The sequence below is a fragment of the Drosophila mojavensis genome, unplaced genomic scaffold (genome assembly GCF_018153725.1).
Source record: "Drosophila mojavensis isolate 15081-1352.22 unplaced genomic scaffold, ASM1815372v1 contig_136, whole genome shotgun sequence".
Classification (NCBI taxonomy): domain Eukaryota; kingdom Metazoa; phylum Arthropoda; class Insecta; order Diptera; family Drosophilidae; genus Drosophila; species Drosophila mojavensis.
The window spans coordinates 2,689,269-2,706,053 of record NW_025318667.1 but is presented as its reverse complement, the minus strand read 5'-3'; the positions used below and the strand labels follow the sequence as shown (position 1 = coordinate 2,706,053).

General features: G+C 40.4%; 1 protein-coding gene across 16 annotated transcripts in view; it reads right to left on the bottom strand.

Annotated features, from left to right (window-relative positions):
- The window catches only part of LOC6585509, a 123,389-nt gene that overhangs the window by 25,657 nt on the left and 80,947 nt on the right, over positions 1 to 16,785 (bottom strand). For 5 of the 16 annotated variants that reach the window (XM_044007024.1, XM_044007025.1, XM_044007019.1 and 2 more), the window contains 8 exons: positions 13,549 to 13,590; positions 11,265 to 11,291; positions 9,237 to 9,358; positions 8,841 to 8,995; positions 7,397 to 7,489; positions 4,934 to 5,175; positions 1,234 to 1,828; positions 288 to 311 (listed from right to left, as the gene is read on the bottom strand). In XM_044007024.1, the coding sequence (XP_043862959.1) occupies positions 288 to 311; positions 1,234 to 1,828; positions 4,934 to 5,175; positions 7,397 to 7,489; positions 8,841 to 8,995; positions 9,237 to 9,358; positions 11,265 to 11,291; positions 13,549 to 13,590 (1,300 nt within the window). The remainder of the gene's footprint in view (positions 1 to 287; positions 312 to 1,233; positions 1,829 to 4,933; positions 5,176 to 7,396; positions 7,490 to 8,840; positions 8,996 to 9,236; positions 9,359 to 11,264; positions 11,292 to 13,548; positions 13,591 to 16,785) is intronic. The other 11 variants (XM_032732895.2, XM_032732887.2, XM_032732893.2 and 8 more) reach the window with 6 other exon arrangements.

The window sequence follows — 16,785 nt, the reverse complement described above, 5'->3', positions numbered from 1 at the left end:
AGAAATAAGGAATTTTTATTGGAATATGCCCAATATTGTAGCAATAACAAATTATATTTATTGCTAAATATATTACGAGCACAAGGAAAAACATTCTGTCTTAATTGCAGGTCATTAGCGAATCTAAGTTCAGAACAAATCTACACGCTCTCGATATGTTCGACTCCATATTTCTGCTCGGGTTGCCTCGGTTAGCCGAAGCTCAAATTTATTTTTAGCTTGTTTGTTATATATACATGTTTTTAAAGAGGGTTCTTAAAATTTGTAGTTGTGATAGATTGCAATACCTTGCCTAAATTTCCCAACTGCAGCTACAAGTTGTGCAACGTTCGTGACAAATATGAAAGATCATTATTAGCGGTATTTCATAGTTAAGTTAGTGGATGGTCAAGAGTATTATTGGAATAGGTAATTGTTTCTTGGTTGTTAAGTCTGTTTGTGGATTTCTCGAGCGAAGTCTGGAGCTGCATTAAGTCGAATATCGTGTGTGGTATATCGTATGTAGTATATCTCGTATAGCCTAAAGCTTGACGTTATGCAGTCATGCCTATGATATGTGTATCGAATATCGCATAACACCCAAGTAGCGTAAAACGTCGTTCACGATATGACACACACGAATATCATATGTGGTATATCATAAGTTGTATATCTCGCATATCCTTAACCTTGACGATATGCTGTGTCTGGGATGTCATGCCTATGATATGTTTACCGAATATACACGAATATAGTATTTGGTATATAGTATATTTGACGTATATCGAATATCGTATAACAGCTAAGTAGCGTATAACATGGTTCAGGATATGACAAATTTAGATTAGTAATTTCTTATTTTTGCTAATTTTTAAATATATCCTTATATTGCATATAATGTGAATCCTGAATAGCGTTATTCGTAATTCCAGCCAATATATCGCATACGATATTTCGATGGTATACCAAACAATGTTGAGTTTAAGCACGTGTATAGTATTAATTGAGAGCTAGTATGTCGTACCGTATTCGGTATATCGTAAGTAGCTTGTGCTTTATAGTATATTGTATATTTTTAACTATAGTATATCATCGTATTTAGTAGTATCGTATATGGTCTTCGCGTGTAAATAGCATTGAAACTTTATGTGGCCTACAATTTAGACATGTGCATATCGTATTTCTTTGGCGAGTATTTGGATGGGTATACTGTTTCTTTTTGTCTGCCTCTTCGTCAGTGCAGGCGATACTTACGATCAGTTGGTCCGAGTCCATGACCTGCTGTGGCAGCTTGAGCAGAATCGTCTTCTGCTCGCCACCAGTTGAGTCCGGCTTCAGCTGCAGGCCGTGGCCATGGTGGGCGGTGGGTTTCTTCATCGAGGAGGTGCGCCGGGCCACGCCCGAGCCGCTGCCCTCGCCCAGCGACTGCTCCGTGTTGTCCGACGAGGAGAGTTGCGCCTGGGAGGCGGCACCGCCTGCCACCAACTGTTGCTGCTGGGCCATCGAGACGCTGGCGGTGCTGCCGTTGATGCCATTAATCAATGCCACAGTGGTGTGATTCTGGCTGTTGCTGCCAGCACCACCGGCAGCTGCGCTGGCACCGCCAGCGCCGCCGTTGCCGCTGCCATTGTTGCTGCTGCTGTTGTTGTTGCTGCTATTGTTGTTATTGTTGTTGTTGTTGTTGGAATTGAGCGGCACCATAACGGTAATCATCTGATCCTGCATGCTGGACGGCTTGCGATTACTGTACTTGGGGCAGTTCGGGTGATGGCACTTGATGCGCGACGGCGAAAACGTGAGATTATCCGCATTGGGCAGCAGACCCTCGCGCCGCTGTTGCCTCTGATACCTGGACGAGGGCGACGATGAGGACGCAGCAGCAGAGGGTGGAAGGTGTTAAGGGCAAGAGGGCAAACGATTAGTGTATATAGTCGAAAGTAAATTCATGCATAACATACAAACACACACGCACACACACAAACACATAGACACATACACATACACATACACATACACATACACATACACATACACGGACGTGTGGCTCAGGTGAGAACGTGTGCGAATTCTGTTTTGAGGTTTTGGTTTACGTGTGTGTGGCTCTCAGTGGCATCATTAGACATTGTCTAATTGTGTAGCAGTAAGTATGTGTGTGTGTGTGCGTGTGTGTGTGTGTGCTTACTAATTAGACTACAATTACATAATTCAATCAAATGAACAACGCAAATAAGCAAAAACAACGACAACCACAACAAACGAGCGTCGAACGAGACGAATGCAAATGAAAATTAAAATATTTTATAGCGATTCGACTTAAGACGAGAGCAAGAGCGAGAGCGAGAGAGAGAGAGAGAGCAGAGGGAGAGACAGGAAGAGAGAGAGACAGGTAGACAGAGGAACTCATGTGTTGTAAACGTGTACTAAAGAGCTAACGATTTAAAGCATTTCGCATAGCTGAAGTGCTTCTGGCCTCGAGCCAGCTGAGGCACTCGGGCATGACTTTCAGTGAGTCAATCTTGTTTAACATTCAAAGCCGAATTGTTTTCAGACCTTGGGCAAACACTTGAGTAGCTGTTGGAAATTAATCAACTGTTTACCGAGTGCATTTTGTTTTCACAGCTTTCGTTACAATTTAATCGTAATAGTCATTGATTAGTCAAATTAAAGTCGAGTGTGCTGAAAGCACCTTAAAGCTTTATGACTCTGCTCGACTGGCAAAAGTTTGGCATACTTTATTACACTGAAAGCTCTTGACTTTGAATCTAAGGAATTTGAAAGTTTTTATACTTCTGGAAAAGCTCATTAAGCTGAAGATATTGGGAAAAGTTTATGTGGCCCATTGAATGTTCATTAAAGCACATTGCCCAAGCAGGTAAGTCTCTTGAGCTTACAAATCAACTGAGAGGAGATCTCATGCAAACTTCGTATGGTTATTTCTGATAGCTATGCATGCTATAGATGTTGTTTAGGCTATGTACGCTTAAATGCAAACAGTCAGAGTCAGAGTCAGAGTCAAGTCAGAATCAGAATCAGAATCACAGTCACAGTCACAGTCACAGTCACAGTCACAGTCACAGTCACAGTCACAGTCACAGTCACAGTCACAGTCACAGTCACAGTCACAGTCACAATCACAGTCACAGTCACAGTCACAATCACAGTCACAGTCACAGTCACAGTCACAGTCACAGTCACAGTCCCAGTCACAGTCACAGTCACAGTCACAGTCACAGTCACAGTCACAGTCACAGTCACAGTCACAGTCACAGTCACAGTCACAGTCACAGTCACAGTCACAGTCACAGTCACAGTCACAGTCACAGTCACAGTGACAGTCACAGTCACAGTCACAGTCACTATCACAGTCAGTACTGACTAAGGTGACTAACTCTATATGTTGTATTTGTTGTTCTCTTGTTATTCGAGACACAACAACAACAGGTACAACATTTGGGGACCAACACACGCGACCAAATGCAAGTGCAAATAATTGAAAGCCAAAGCCCATAAAAAATGCAAAACCCAAAAAGTTGACAACTGTAAACGAGAAAACTAAAAAGCAGAAAAAAGAATACATATAAATAACAGAAAAAGAAACGAAGAGAACGTGCGCTGTAGGACGTGAGAGGCGGAACGCATGTTAAATGAATTTTTAATAAATCACAGAGATATATATGTATATATTTGGATATATAAATATATATATATTTTGGCCAGAGCTGTGGAAGATCCGGGTCCGAGGCGCAAAGGAAAAACGAATTGAAACCGAAGTATCGCAAATAAAATGCAATAAAATCTAACGGCATGTTGGGCTAAGGCTGGGGTCGGTCTGTCTCTCTGGGCGACGCTACTCTGCAAGGGGTGAAAACTTCTGAGCTGAGAAAGTCAATTTGACATCAAATACAGTTAGCTGACATCAAATACAGTTAACTGAAAGTCTTAACTCCATTTGGGAACTTTCTCATGGAAGATACTTGGAAATGTCAAGTTTTTGGTCAATTGAAAAAAAAAAAAAAATTGACTTGACGTTTGGCAAGGACAAGTTTATCGAATATTTTTTCAAGGGATATGCTATTTTCTATAACTTAGTTAGTAAAGTTTATCTATCAGTTACAGAAATGTCTGAGCAAGTGAAAGCATGATAGAGCTGAGTTAAGATTAGGTTGGTTTGCGACATGGCTAAATTGGATTAAGACGGGCTTGTGTTTAGGAGGGCTAGAATATATTCAGGAGCCTAGGCAATGCAAACATGGAACGGGTCAGAAGAAGCTAGGATAGACTATGGACTAGGACATGTTGCTATGAGAGGGCTCAGTTAGGATGGAGCTGGGACAGCGTTGGGTGAGGTTAGGTTGGAGTTGGGATAGGCTAGGTTAGGTCTGGTACTAGGTTAGGTTAGTTTAGCTGTCGTAAGCCTGCGAGCAACTTATTTTGAGCGGAAGCAGAATGAACCAAAGACGATAAAACATAATTAAGCGAATGCGGCATAAAAGACAACTTGAGCGTAAGCTTGCTAAAGCCTTAATAATACAGTTCGATAATATCAAAGAGCATGTTCTATAAGAAGCCACGAAATTAACTTTGGAACTCTCGTTTCCGGCAGCCTAATCAAGCCGTTAAGATAGTGGGATTTGTGAAAATCTCAAGACTCTGGCAAAGAGGGGCAAATTGTGAGCTCTGAGATAAGAGCCGAGTCAATCGAGGTGGAGATTAGCGCGAGGATTAGTCCTTCACTGTGGGTGTGGTGCGGAACTGTGAGAACTGTGCGTATGCCTGACGGGGAGCCTGACCTGTTGCAGTCGTTGTCAAGCTAAGCAATTGTTAAGTTGATGATAAATATTTGATGGCATTTAGTATACAATGTGACGGCGAGAGAAACGAGAACAGTGTGAAAGGTAAACAGGTGAACGCAAAACGTAATTGAATCAAACCAAAAAACGGACAAGCAGCATACTTATATAATCTGTACTTCTTTAACATTCGTCTCTTGAAGCGTCGCCACAGATGGGCTATGTATTTGACTATCTCGGCATAGCACGTGGCCGGCTCCGAGTTGTTGGTGCTGCTCGCCAGCGTCGACGTGGACGTGTAGCGGGCGCGCTCCTGCCGCATGCGCTCCATCTCGCGCTTCTTCGTCTCCGAGAACTGGGTGGCAATGACGACCAGGCACAGGTTGATCATGAAGAACGAGCCAATCTGCAAATGAGTGGAGAAAACCAAATATTTGTTAGAGTTCAAAGCAAATCAAATTTCGCAACTTTTCACATTTCCATGCCGCAAGCGACAAAACTAGTTTGCGCCACAAATTGAGGCAGCGTCGATAGCGACGGCTGCAACAGGCAGCAGCCGCAGCAGAGGCAGCCGTTCGGCAGGAGGCGCTACGAGTTGTGGAACTTTTGATTTGTTGTTCGTTCAATGACTGCAAATTAGTTGAGCTGCCAAGTTAGCTCACTGCCCGAGCTCCACTTTCTCGCTCTCTCTCTCTCTCTGTCTCTGTGTGTGTGTGTGTGTGCTGCTCTCTCGCTTTCTATGGATAGCCATCCATTAGCTTGCTGTTGCATTTTAATAGCTTTCTGGCAAAACAAATTTGCCAACTTTAAATTGAAAACATATTTTTCTACAACAATAGCAGCAACAAAGAAAAAGTCAACAAGTAGCCAGACTAGCGAATACCCTGTAGAATTGCTCGGAAATTTGAATAGGGACGGAATTTGTTACGACTCTTTGATTGATTGTATGTGGTTGATTGACTGATTTGACTGACAGCATTCATATAAGGAAAACTAAAACTATCTTCTCTTCACTTCGAAGCTTGTATTTTAAGGCATTTCATCTCTTAATGGCATCAAGTGAGAGACAGATCATCAGATTCGTCGTCCATGTCAGACGCACTCCAGCCAATTTATCCGCATTCATGTTGTCGAGGGTATGCCGAGCGAAATGTTTCTAATTTCTGAATTTGTGTGGCGCACACTGCACAAAATGTTTCTCAAAAACGAGAAAAAGGAGCAACAACAACATAAATATGCAATTTCCTTGCTGGCAACAAGCAACTTTCAATAGCATAAAACATTAAGGATGGAAACGGGGCTGTTCTATGAATGGGCCATGGGGCAGGTGGATGGATATATGCCTTCCTATAGACTGCCAGCTATTTGCATATGAAAAGTTATTGCTGCTGCAGTTGCAGTTGCTGTTGCTGTTGCTGGTTGCCTGGGCAATAGCAAAAATCATTTTGCACATCAAATGAGCAACTAACAAAGCAGCTGAATCGAGCGAGATAGCGAAACAAGCTTTCAAAATAAATGATGTCTGTGTGTGTGTGTGTTGGATTAAAAGGCTTTTAATTAGTACAAGGACATCTGATATTTACACACACACACACACACACATACACCTGAAGATGCAACAACAGCTTGCAACATGTGGTCAACTAGACAAACGCATGATGAATCCCCAGCTAACTGCACTTTTATTATTCTTTATTCAGACAGAGACAGAGAGCGAATGAGTGTGCGTGTGTGTGTGTGTGTGTGTGTAATGCACATATTTACATATTCAAATTGCCTCAGCTTCATTGCTTTGTGCACTCAGCTGAATTCGATTCAGAATTTTTAAAATACAAATTGGAATCTCCTTTGGGGGGGCACAACAAAGCTCCAGCCCCAAAATGCAATTGGGCAACTCATATGTCAATACCTGACCTGAAATAATAGAATGTAAAGCTGTCGAAAAGAATGATTCTGTTTACAGCTTAGCCCCATTACGAGTTTGAAGAGCAAATTGAATAAGCCAGGAGGACTCAGAGACATAATCAACTGGCTCTTGACTTGGCCTATCAAATATTCCTCAGCACTTGACCTCGAATAGCTGAAGACTCTAACTCGTTAAACTTGTGTATTCTGTCTTTGCTTTGAGAAATATATGAAATTAAATTCCATATAAATCAAGTTAAATGGTAAAATTTTCATATACAAATAGTTAGATTTTTTATTGCCTACTTAATGGCGCCTTCACCTCATGTTCGCTAACTCGCTTGTCAGCCAAGCATCAGAATGGCTGCATAGCTACTCCATTGAATAATTTTATGCTTATCTCTAGCTTGCAGCTTGAAGTTCTTAATGCTCATTTAAGACCAGCAAGCGAGGCAGGTATATAAACGGTAAATGTTGATTAGCAATCAGTCAAATAGCCAGGTCAAGCTTGAGTTATGGCCTGACCCCATTAAAATTGAGCCAACAGGTAGTATTGCCATATGGGAAATGGAACGAAGTGTGCTCAAAAGCTCATGGATTGTATATATGCTAGATCGACTAGTCTTGGTATAAATAAATTAATCAGTTTGCTGTAGAGATATCAGATTTTCTCTATGTTTTCCCCTGCTAGACATAATTGTGTGTGTATCTCACGCACTTACCACAATTAGCAGCACAAAGTAGATCCAGTCCCAGAAGCTGTGCGCGTCCTGCACGTAGTACATAATGTCCGTCCAGCCCTCCAGCGAGATGACCTGCAATGACAAGTGACAACCGTTAACAATTCTGTTGTTGTTGCCTTTGTTTTTAGCGTAATTAGCAGCCGGCAGCGCGGCCAACAACAACAAAGGTCTCCTCTTCATTTTGTACCACGTCACGTATGCGTAATATTTCAGTATTGCTTTGTTTGCTGTCTGTGTGTGTGTGTGTGTGTGTGTGTGTGTGTGTGTGTGTGTGTGTGTGTACGTGTGTGTGTGTGGTCCGCTTCGTGTCTGTGTGACGTCCTGCAACGCAGATGGTTTAATGCGTATTTGATTTGCGTTTAATTGCAAAGCATTTAAACCCTCCTTTGACCCCATTGGGAAGGAAGGCAGTGCGAAGACCCCTCCCCATCCCTTCTCACCCTTAATGGTCGAATATCAAAGTCACAAATCAAAGCGGCTGCTATTGGATCTTTAAATGTATCTGTATCTGTATCTGTATCTGTATCTGTATCTGTATCTGTATCTGTATCTGTATCTGTATCTGTATCTGTATCTGTATCTGTATCTGTATCTGTATCTGTATCTGTATCTGTATCTGTATCTGTATCTGTATCTGTATCTGTATCTGTATCTGTATCTGTATCTGTATCTGTATCTGTATCTGTATCTGTATCTGTATCTGTATCTGTCATCTGTATCTGTATCTGTATCTGTATCTGTATCTGTATCTGTATCTGTATCTGCATCTCTTACTCCATCCCTAATTGTATCTTCTGCTATTCATTCCTTTGTTTACTTTGGGTTTTGTATTCAATTTGGTTTCTAATTTCAATTAGGTGTCGAGCTGAGGCTGCCAATTTGTGTTGCAAATCTGTGATTCTATAAGCTGCTAACTTCCGAAAATGATTCAATCTGCAATGACATTTGCAGCTAGTTGCGACTTTGCTGCTATTGCTGTTGCTATTGTTGTTGTTGTTGCTGCTGGTGCTGCTGTTTTTGCTGCTGTCGTGTTGTCGTGGCAACGTGGCGCTGTCTATTGACACATTGCGCTTGGGGCACGCTGTGCCGCGGGGTGAATCGTCGTGACCCGCTTTGCTGGCAGCAGCAGCAGCAGCAGCAGCTAGCGCCCTATGCAAATTTGACAGCTGCTGTTGTTGTTGCTGCTGCTGTTCTATTGCTGCTGTCGTGTTTGTTGTTGTTTGAATTGAAAGCGATGCCAAAAGTGGCAACTTGCACCGCAGTTGAGCAGCGGAATTAACATGCAACAAACACTCGACTCACTGACTCGCTCGTTGCCTGGCTGCGTGTCCTGTGTCAATGTTGGGTCATTGTTATTTGTTTAAGCAAAAAGTTTTGATGCGCTAATTGGCAAAAAGTCTGCGGCTGTCGACTGTCAACTTACCAGAAATATGGCCACCCAGGCCATGCCAATGTTGTCGAAGGATATGGTGCCCTGGAAGGGGTTCTCGCCACTCTGCTTGCAGGTCGTATAATACTGATTCCAATTCACGCACGAGGTATTCGTTGGCTCATTCAGGTCCAGTAGCTTGGCCTCCTCTGCAAAAAGTTTACAATTAGTTTCAGAGAGCGAGGTGATGATAGGGGGTGAGAGGGTGGGTAGATGATGGGGGCTGCCAGAAAGTTGAGCAGCACGAAAGCAATTAAAAAGTGCCATCAAAATTTGATTAACACGCACAGTTTGCACCTCATTAAAATGAAAGTTTTGCCTGCTCGAGAGAGGGGGTGGCTGTGGGAGGGTAGGGGGTCTCAGATGGGTGGATTAGCTGGCAGTACTTACCAGTGCAGACCAGTGATCCGATGCGATACGGCGGAAAGTTGCCGCAGAGATGCATGCCCGAATCCTCGGGCGTGGAGCAGATATAGTCCTGATCCTTGGAGAACTCGTAATATTGCGAGAGGCTGCGACAGTTGGAGGAGGGGTAAAGAGAATGTCGCGTGTTGCGTTTGGTTAGATAAACAAACAATTTGCGATTATCCAGGCAGACAGAAGAGATAAACACATTATGTACCATATCAATAAATAGAGAAAATAGACAAGAGAAAGAAACACACGGAGAGAGAAAGAAAAGAGAGAGAAAGAGAAAAATAGAAAAGAGAGAGAGAGAGAGAGAAAGAGAGAGAGCACAAAAGAAAGTCGTTTTTTAACAATCATAATTCACATCAGATTTCATTTCATTTAATTGATACGTAGAGTAAATGTCAATATGCGTTACGTTATTTTTATTGCTTTCTGATAACATTTACACATACATCGACAATTTGAGAGAATACGTAGAAAAGTTCTATGAGAGAGAGAGAGAGAGAGAGATAGATAGATACAGACATATATATTTTTTTTCTTTTGATTGAGTTTCTTTGATTCGTTTTGGTTTCGCATGATCAGTTATGTGCGTGAAAGTTTGGTAGAGCTTTTGTCAGCTTGCGACTGCGACCGAGTCAGTCGTCCAGTCGGCACATACCACTAATTAGAGTGAGACAGAGAATGAGTGTGAGATAGCGCGAGCAGAGCCAATTGATAACAAGCTAAGGTGACAGAGTGAGAGGCACGCTGATCCAATGTAAAGTCCAATACAACAGTGAAAGTGAGACAATGAGCGAAAGAGTGCGTAAAAGCGAGATAGATAGAGTGAGCGAGTTAGTGAAGAGCGAGAGAGCGGAGCTTTGAGCGTGACAAGCAGAGCTAAGCTTTGCCTCTTTAAAGCTTTACAGGGAGAGAGAGTGAGACAGAGACAGAGAGCGAGGTTGAGTTAAGAGCAAGCCAGTCAAGCTAAGAGCTTGGGAGCATTAAAGCTTTTCTAAGAAAGAGGAAAGGAAATAGTGATAGTGGCAAATTCTCAAAGCTGTAAAGCTTAAAAGCGTGAGTTTAAAAAGGGGCGAGGCCTGAGGCCCGCAGCATAAATATAAAAAAGCTTTGAGGCGTTCAGCTTGCATGTGAGAGCCAGAACAAAGCGAAAGTTTAAGAGAGAGAGAAAGAAAAACAGAAAAAGTTTGAAGCTTTGGCAAGATCAAAGCACGCACAATGTAAATACAGCTCAAGCACATCAGGCTACAAGCACAATAGCAGCACAAGTCGAGTGAAAGAGAGTTAGAGAGAGAGAGAGAGAGAGAATGCGAGAGAGAGAACGTGTCTGAGAGACCATAAAATTGCGACTAAGCCGCAGACCACAAAAAGTGCGCACTCAAAAGAAGCAGCCACAAAATTAAAACGTAAAGCTCAACAAAAATTAAAGAAAAATAAAAGAAGAGAAAGGAAAACGACTTAAAAGAAGATAAGAACAAAGGAAGCAACAGCAAAAGTAAAGGCAAAGCAATTTAAATTAAACGCACCGGCGGCTGCAGGGGCAAGGGGGGCGCAGAGGCTGCACCACCGCAGAGCGGGGCGTGACGCGGCGCACACACAAAAATGTCAACGTAATTGTACATGTGTGTGCGTGTGTGTGGGCCTGTGTATGTGTGTGTGTGCGTGAAAATGTGTGAAACAACGCGAAAAAAAATGGAAATAAAAATGCGAAAATTCTCGCGCGCAAAAGTATGCTAAACTTTTTTGATAGAGCGAACGAGCAAGCGAGCGAGAGAGACACAGGTGTGTGTGTGTGAGTGTGAGTGTGTGCATATAGCTTGTAATGCGACTTTAATTTTGATTATTGTTGTAGCTGCCATTTGCGGCAAGCTGTGTGAGTGTTTGAGCTCTGTTGGGGAGGTGGCGCGGTAGCGATGGGTAGAGGTGGCGAGGGGGGGAGGGGGGAGCACCACAATGTGGGTTTGTTATGTTAAGCTAGAGTTGGGGCCGGGCAGCTTTAAATACCTTTGCAATAGAAACTGATGGTTTTTCCTGTAAAAAGAGTTGAGCTTACAAAACATAGATAGCATCAGTTTTAGGGTGCAACTGTGTACGTGTGTGTGTCTGTGTGTATGTGTTTGAGTGAAAATAATTGCATATAGCTAAATTGTAACGAAAATGTAACGAAAATTTTGCAGCTGTAATCGCAACAGAAACAGAAATAGAAACAGAAACTATCGCAAAGACTACGCTATGAAAACGCTCTAAAACAAAAACTAACAAAATGTGTGCGTGTGTGTCTCTGTGTGATGTGTGTGCGTGTGCGTGTGTGTGTGTGTGTGTGTGGGGAGACTAATTGATATGCTTGAACAAAATTGTTACCCATTTTTCATAGTCGCTTTTCATATTCGGATTCGGTTTCAAAGGCAATTCGAAACGAAAAACATAACTGAAAACTCAATATAAATCAAAGAGTACTGGATAAAAGAAAAACACTCGCACACACACACACTGATACTCTCATATATACGCACACACTGTTAACATCAAGTCTAGAAACACAAAGAAACGAAATAAAATAGTTTTGTTTAAGTTCGAGTGAGAAACTGTTGCTAAAACATTAACAAGTAAGTACGAGTACGAATACAACGAATACAAGGACACAAATACATATACACACTCACACATACAACAAAATAAAAGTGGGAAACTGGGGAGGAGAGAGAGAGAGAGTTATATTCACTACGACATTGACACAGGGTTCACACACGTAAAGTTGGCTACAAAAACACATTACGAGTGACTATAGTAGCATCTGCTGCAGGTGTGCATGTGTGTGTGTGTGTGTCTGTCAGTGCTAGAATGTGAGTGTACATACTTTCAGTAAGGACTGTTGACCGATGACCGCAAGAAGCTTTGGCCGGTTTAAGTTTAGGAATTCTTTTGAGAAGCTCAGAGAGCAGCAAATGCCTTTACAGAACAGATGAGTTAACAGAGAAACTAAGAGAGCAGTGTCAAGCTCGAAAGTAAGAAATCAGCTTGACGCGAAGAGAAAAGCTCAGTGAGAAGCTTGACGAAAAAAGGCGATCAACGCAAAGGCAAGAGAGTAGCTTGCACAGAATAGATAAGCTTGCAGCGTGAAGCCTAAAGAGAAGCAGCAAAAAGCTTTGGTAAGTGATAAGTTAAGGAAACGCAAGCTGCTTACAGTGATCAAAATACTCAAAGAAAAGTGAGAAGCTTAATATCATGTGTGTATACACCAAAGATTCGCTTGATTGACAAAAGGAAAAGCTTTAAGCATACGATACAATATTGCATTTCAGGCTTCGTCTGTTTCAAGCTTATCTGATCACACGGTTTCGAGTGATTTTAGTAGATATATCTAGTGAAGCTTATGCTTCCAGGCTTTCAAACTTCTTGTGGCTATTGCGGACGCACAGCTTCGGTAAGTTCCGTTGCATTGTACAGTGTTGCATAACGTGTGAGGCCAATAGTGGAGTAGTGTTGTGTTTGACAATTGGTTAATTGAGCAGATGTTTTCGTTAAGCTCTAGTTTATATAGTCTATATATGGTTTAAGTATTATAAGTTTAAGAGTATTTAAGTAAGTATTTTAGTATGTATATATCGGCAAATATTACTAAGAAAGTGTACGACAGAGACAGAGATAGACAGAGAGAGAGAGAGAGATAGAGATTGAGTATCAGAAAGTTATTAAGGTATATAAAACATATATATTGAATCTAGCATTTGAGAGGGTAAAGCTAAAGGAAAGACTAATAAAGGTAGAGAGTGAAAGAGAGAGAGAGAGAAAGAGAGAGCGAGAAAGGGAGTGTTAGCGGTAGAGCGTGTAACACGAATAAGGATTAGTGCTTGCGATATATGAATTATCGCTGGGGGAGATCAGGCAGCGCGCGAGCGCTAGCTAGCTTCAGGGTTAGTATAGAAAGAGAGAGAGAGGAAGAAAGAGAGGGAGAGAGTATATATTGCTAGTTAAGGAAAGAGAGAGAGAGAAAGAGAGAGTACACTAGAGAAATAGAGAGCGAGAGCTATATTAGACGACTAGGGTACTTATATACTGTGTGTGTGTGTGTGTGTAAGTGTGTGTGTTGTTGTGTTGTTAATCAAATTTACTCAGTTAGTATTTGTGTGGTATATATTTGGTAAATAATTGTTTAAAATTTGGTATTTTATTGTAGTTTTGTTGGTGTTATTAATCTGTGTTGTTTTTGTTGTTGTTGTTGCTGTTGCTGTTGTAGTGTATTAAGGGCATTTTAAGAAAGGGGGGAAAATAAATCATTTTATCTTACGAGTTAACACGGACTCGAACTCTGTACACTTCAGGTAGTCCCCTGTAAACAAAAAGTTTGTTCCCGGTATGATTTTTGTTTTAGTATCTTTTTTTTGGTATTAATAATGATTTTTTGTTATTTTTATTTGATTGACTAATTGGAAACCAAGAAAAACTTATTCGAAACTAAATGCGATAAACAATAATTGAAGAGAATTGAAAAAAGGTTTTGAAACTAAATTTGAATTAAAAATAAGTTTTTGGTATTTTTTTTTGTATACATATATATTCAGTTACTCAGTGCCAATTAAATTAAATTATTGTATTTTTGTTTTTATATTATCGTTTTTCGACTTGTTTCAAATAAAAAAGGAAAATAAAAACATTTCGAAAAATACGAAAAAAAGGAAAAGAAATTGAAATCAAGAAAAGAAAAGATTTGAACAGAATTTTGAAATATACTTAAATATAGATATACATAGGTCAGTGTACATGTGGTATTTTTTTGTGTGGTATATTTCTGATGTTTGTTCTCATTTTGTAGTTTGTTGTTTATTGTTGTTGTTGTTGTTGTTGTAGTAGTTGTTGTTGCTGTTGTTATTTGGTCTGTTGTCTGCTCATCATCAAAAATGTAGAATAAGAAGAAGATATGTGTGAATACAGTAAACGCGCCTGCCCATTGTGAATGGCTTTTGTAGTAGCTTTTGCACGTGACTGTACACATGTCTGTGAGCGTGTATGCATGTATATGTGTGTGTGCGTGTGAGTAGAATGTATAATACAAGTGGTGTAAATCAATTCAAATATATCCTAGGAACAGCGATACCCAACCTATACTCTCAAAATACTTTTATATTGAGCTGAGCTGCAGCTAGGAGAAGTTTCTCACATATATGTATACAACTAGTCGTACTACCTATATTACAATTAAAGCTTGGGTATGTAGACAAAAATTACGAATAAAAATACTTCAAAAATAACAAAACTTAATATAACTATATAGATATGTATATACACAAATCAAAAACGAAAAGCTCAACTTTTTAAGAAGCAAAACTGAAAATAATTCAACTTTCAACAAATTTTGTATAAATCAACTATCTAGCTCTATGCTTTATAGAGCGAAGCAGCCTGTGATCTTGGACAATAGAGTCGGAAATAGCTCTGCACTCTGTGCTATGTCAGACGTGTATACTTTAAGCCGATTCCTGGGCTCAATTTAAGGAAAAGTAAAACAACATAAATTGACAGCCATAAAAAAATTTTTTTTTTTTTTTTATTTATTACAAAAATTTACAAATCGGTCCAAAGACAACTTGAGTGCTATCGAAAACAAAAAAAAAAAAAAAAAAAAAAAAAAAAAAAAAAAAAAAAGCAAAAAAACATGTTAAGCTCTACAGTCGGCCTTAACCGACCTAAAAATACTCGCTCACGCTACTTGTTATCTTGGTATCTCGGCAGTTGTTTAAGGCATCTATAAAATTCAACTGTGTAAGGCTTTAATTTGAATTGCGCTTCAATTAACAATGATCCAACACCTGCCAAAGAGGTCAAAGTACTTGCAAACTTGAAAATGAAATGATACTCCATCTCAATTATTAATAAGCAACGTGAACTTCGACACAAAGTCCTTTGTCATGGCCTCAGTGCGCTGACATTTCGTCGCTTAGCTGTTAGCCTTCAACATGATTAGACACTTTTGGGTTCTCAGTGAGCAGGCTGAAGGAATTTGGTGTTAAGCGAGGAAAGTGTATGCAAATATATTGAAGGAAGATTGAAGAAAATGTACTCAAATGGAAAACTCTACCTCAATTAGATTTGAACCTCAACTAATCTGTAGAAAAAACGGTATAGATGAGTCGAAGGACTAGATATAATATTTGATAATCCTGTTTGGCTACGAGAATTGCAAGGTTCATTGCAAGTAAAGCCTATATACTTCCATTGCTGTGGTGAACGAGCATAAAAGCATAAATTGAGCATATATCAATTCGACAAGCCACGGAAAGTGCTGTCCGTTTAAATAAATATGGGGAAAAAAAGTGGACCAAATTTGCATGTGAACACAAAAAATATATGAAAAATTATGATGGAAATGCAAACGAGGATTTATATAGATATATACATGGCCCTGTATATATATATATGGGTGTATATATGGTATGGTATATAGGTATATACACATGTGGGCCATGGGCAATTTGCATTTACAGTAATTATGCGAGGCAGCGAAAAATGGCGTCAAATTAACACCTGCAAGTGTGGCCTATTTTCCGGCCACCCAGGTACAGTTTGTTGCTGCATGCAAAAACAATCGATTAACGATAACAAAAACAAGAACGGCAAACGAAAGCAAAGAAGTAAAGCAAACGATTCTTTATGCTGCCTACATTTGGGTGTTCAGCTGCGAGTGTGTGTGTGTGTGTGCTACTGACGTCATTGCACGGAGAAAAAGAGAGAGAAAGAGTGAATATGTGTGTGTGTGAGAGAGAGAGACAGCCATAGACGGAGCATGACCAGTGATAAATGATTGTTTGCCAAGTTTGAAATCTTTGCCAGCTGTCAGAGCCAAGGGGCGCCTGCTAAAGACAGCCCCGCCCCCATTTACATGCTTGGGCTTGGCCAAAGTGACCATGGAGTTGACATATGCCTTTGGGCAGCTACTCAGGCACTATCATATCAAGGTGACCAGAAAACTGCCAAGTGACAATCGATATTCTCCATTGTTTGAGCTGACTGAGAAGAGAAAAGAAAAACTCTGGCGTAAGCTTGAACTAATGCATATTATTTGTTCTACAAGGCTAGGTCCAGAATCCTTATCCTATTGATCTTTCTTCATGGTCAGCTTTTTGTGTGCCCTGAGAAAGGAGATACAGTATAATCCGGCGTATAATATAATATAACGTCGTTATACCCGGAAGGCACTATAACCGTATAAGTTCGCTCATAAAAGTTTGGCTGGGGACCAGAATTTTCGTCGCTATAACCGTATAAACGCTATAAGCGGAGTCGTTTTAACCGGATTCTACTGTATATCATATTGAAGCTCCTCCTTGGACACATTCAAATATTTTATTATATAGACTCTTAGTCCATGGTCACTTTTTTGTATAATCCTTACATATTAGATGTAGTTCCTTGATTTAAAAATCAATTTTATTATTGATTGAGGCAGTAGATCTATCTAATAGATTGTCTCTATTTGTAGTTTGGCATGGCAAATCGAGTTGATATTATATATATATATATGTATGTA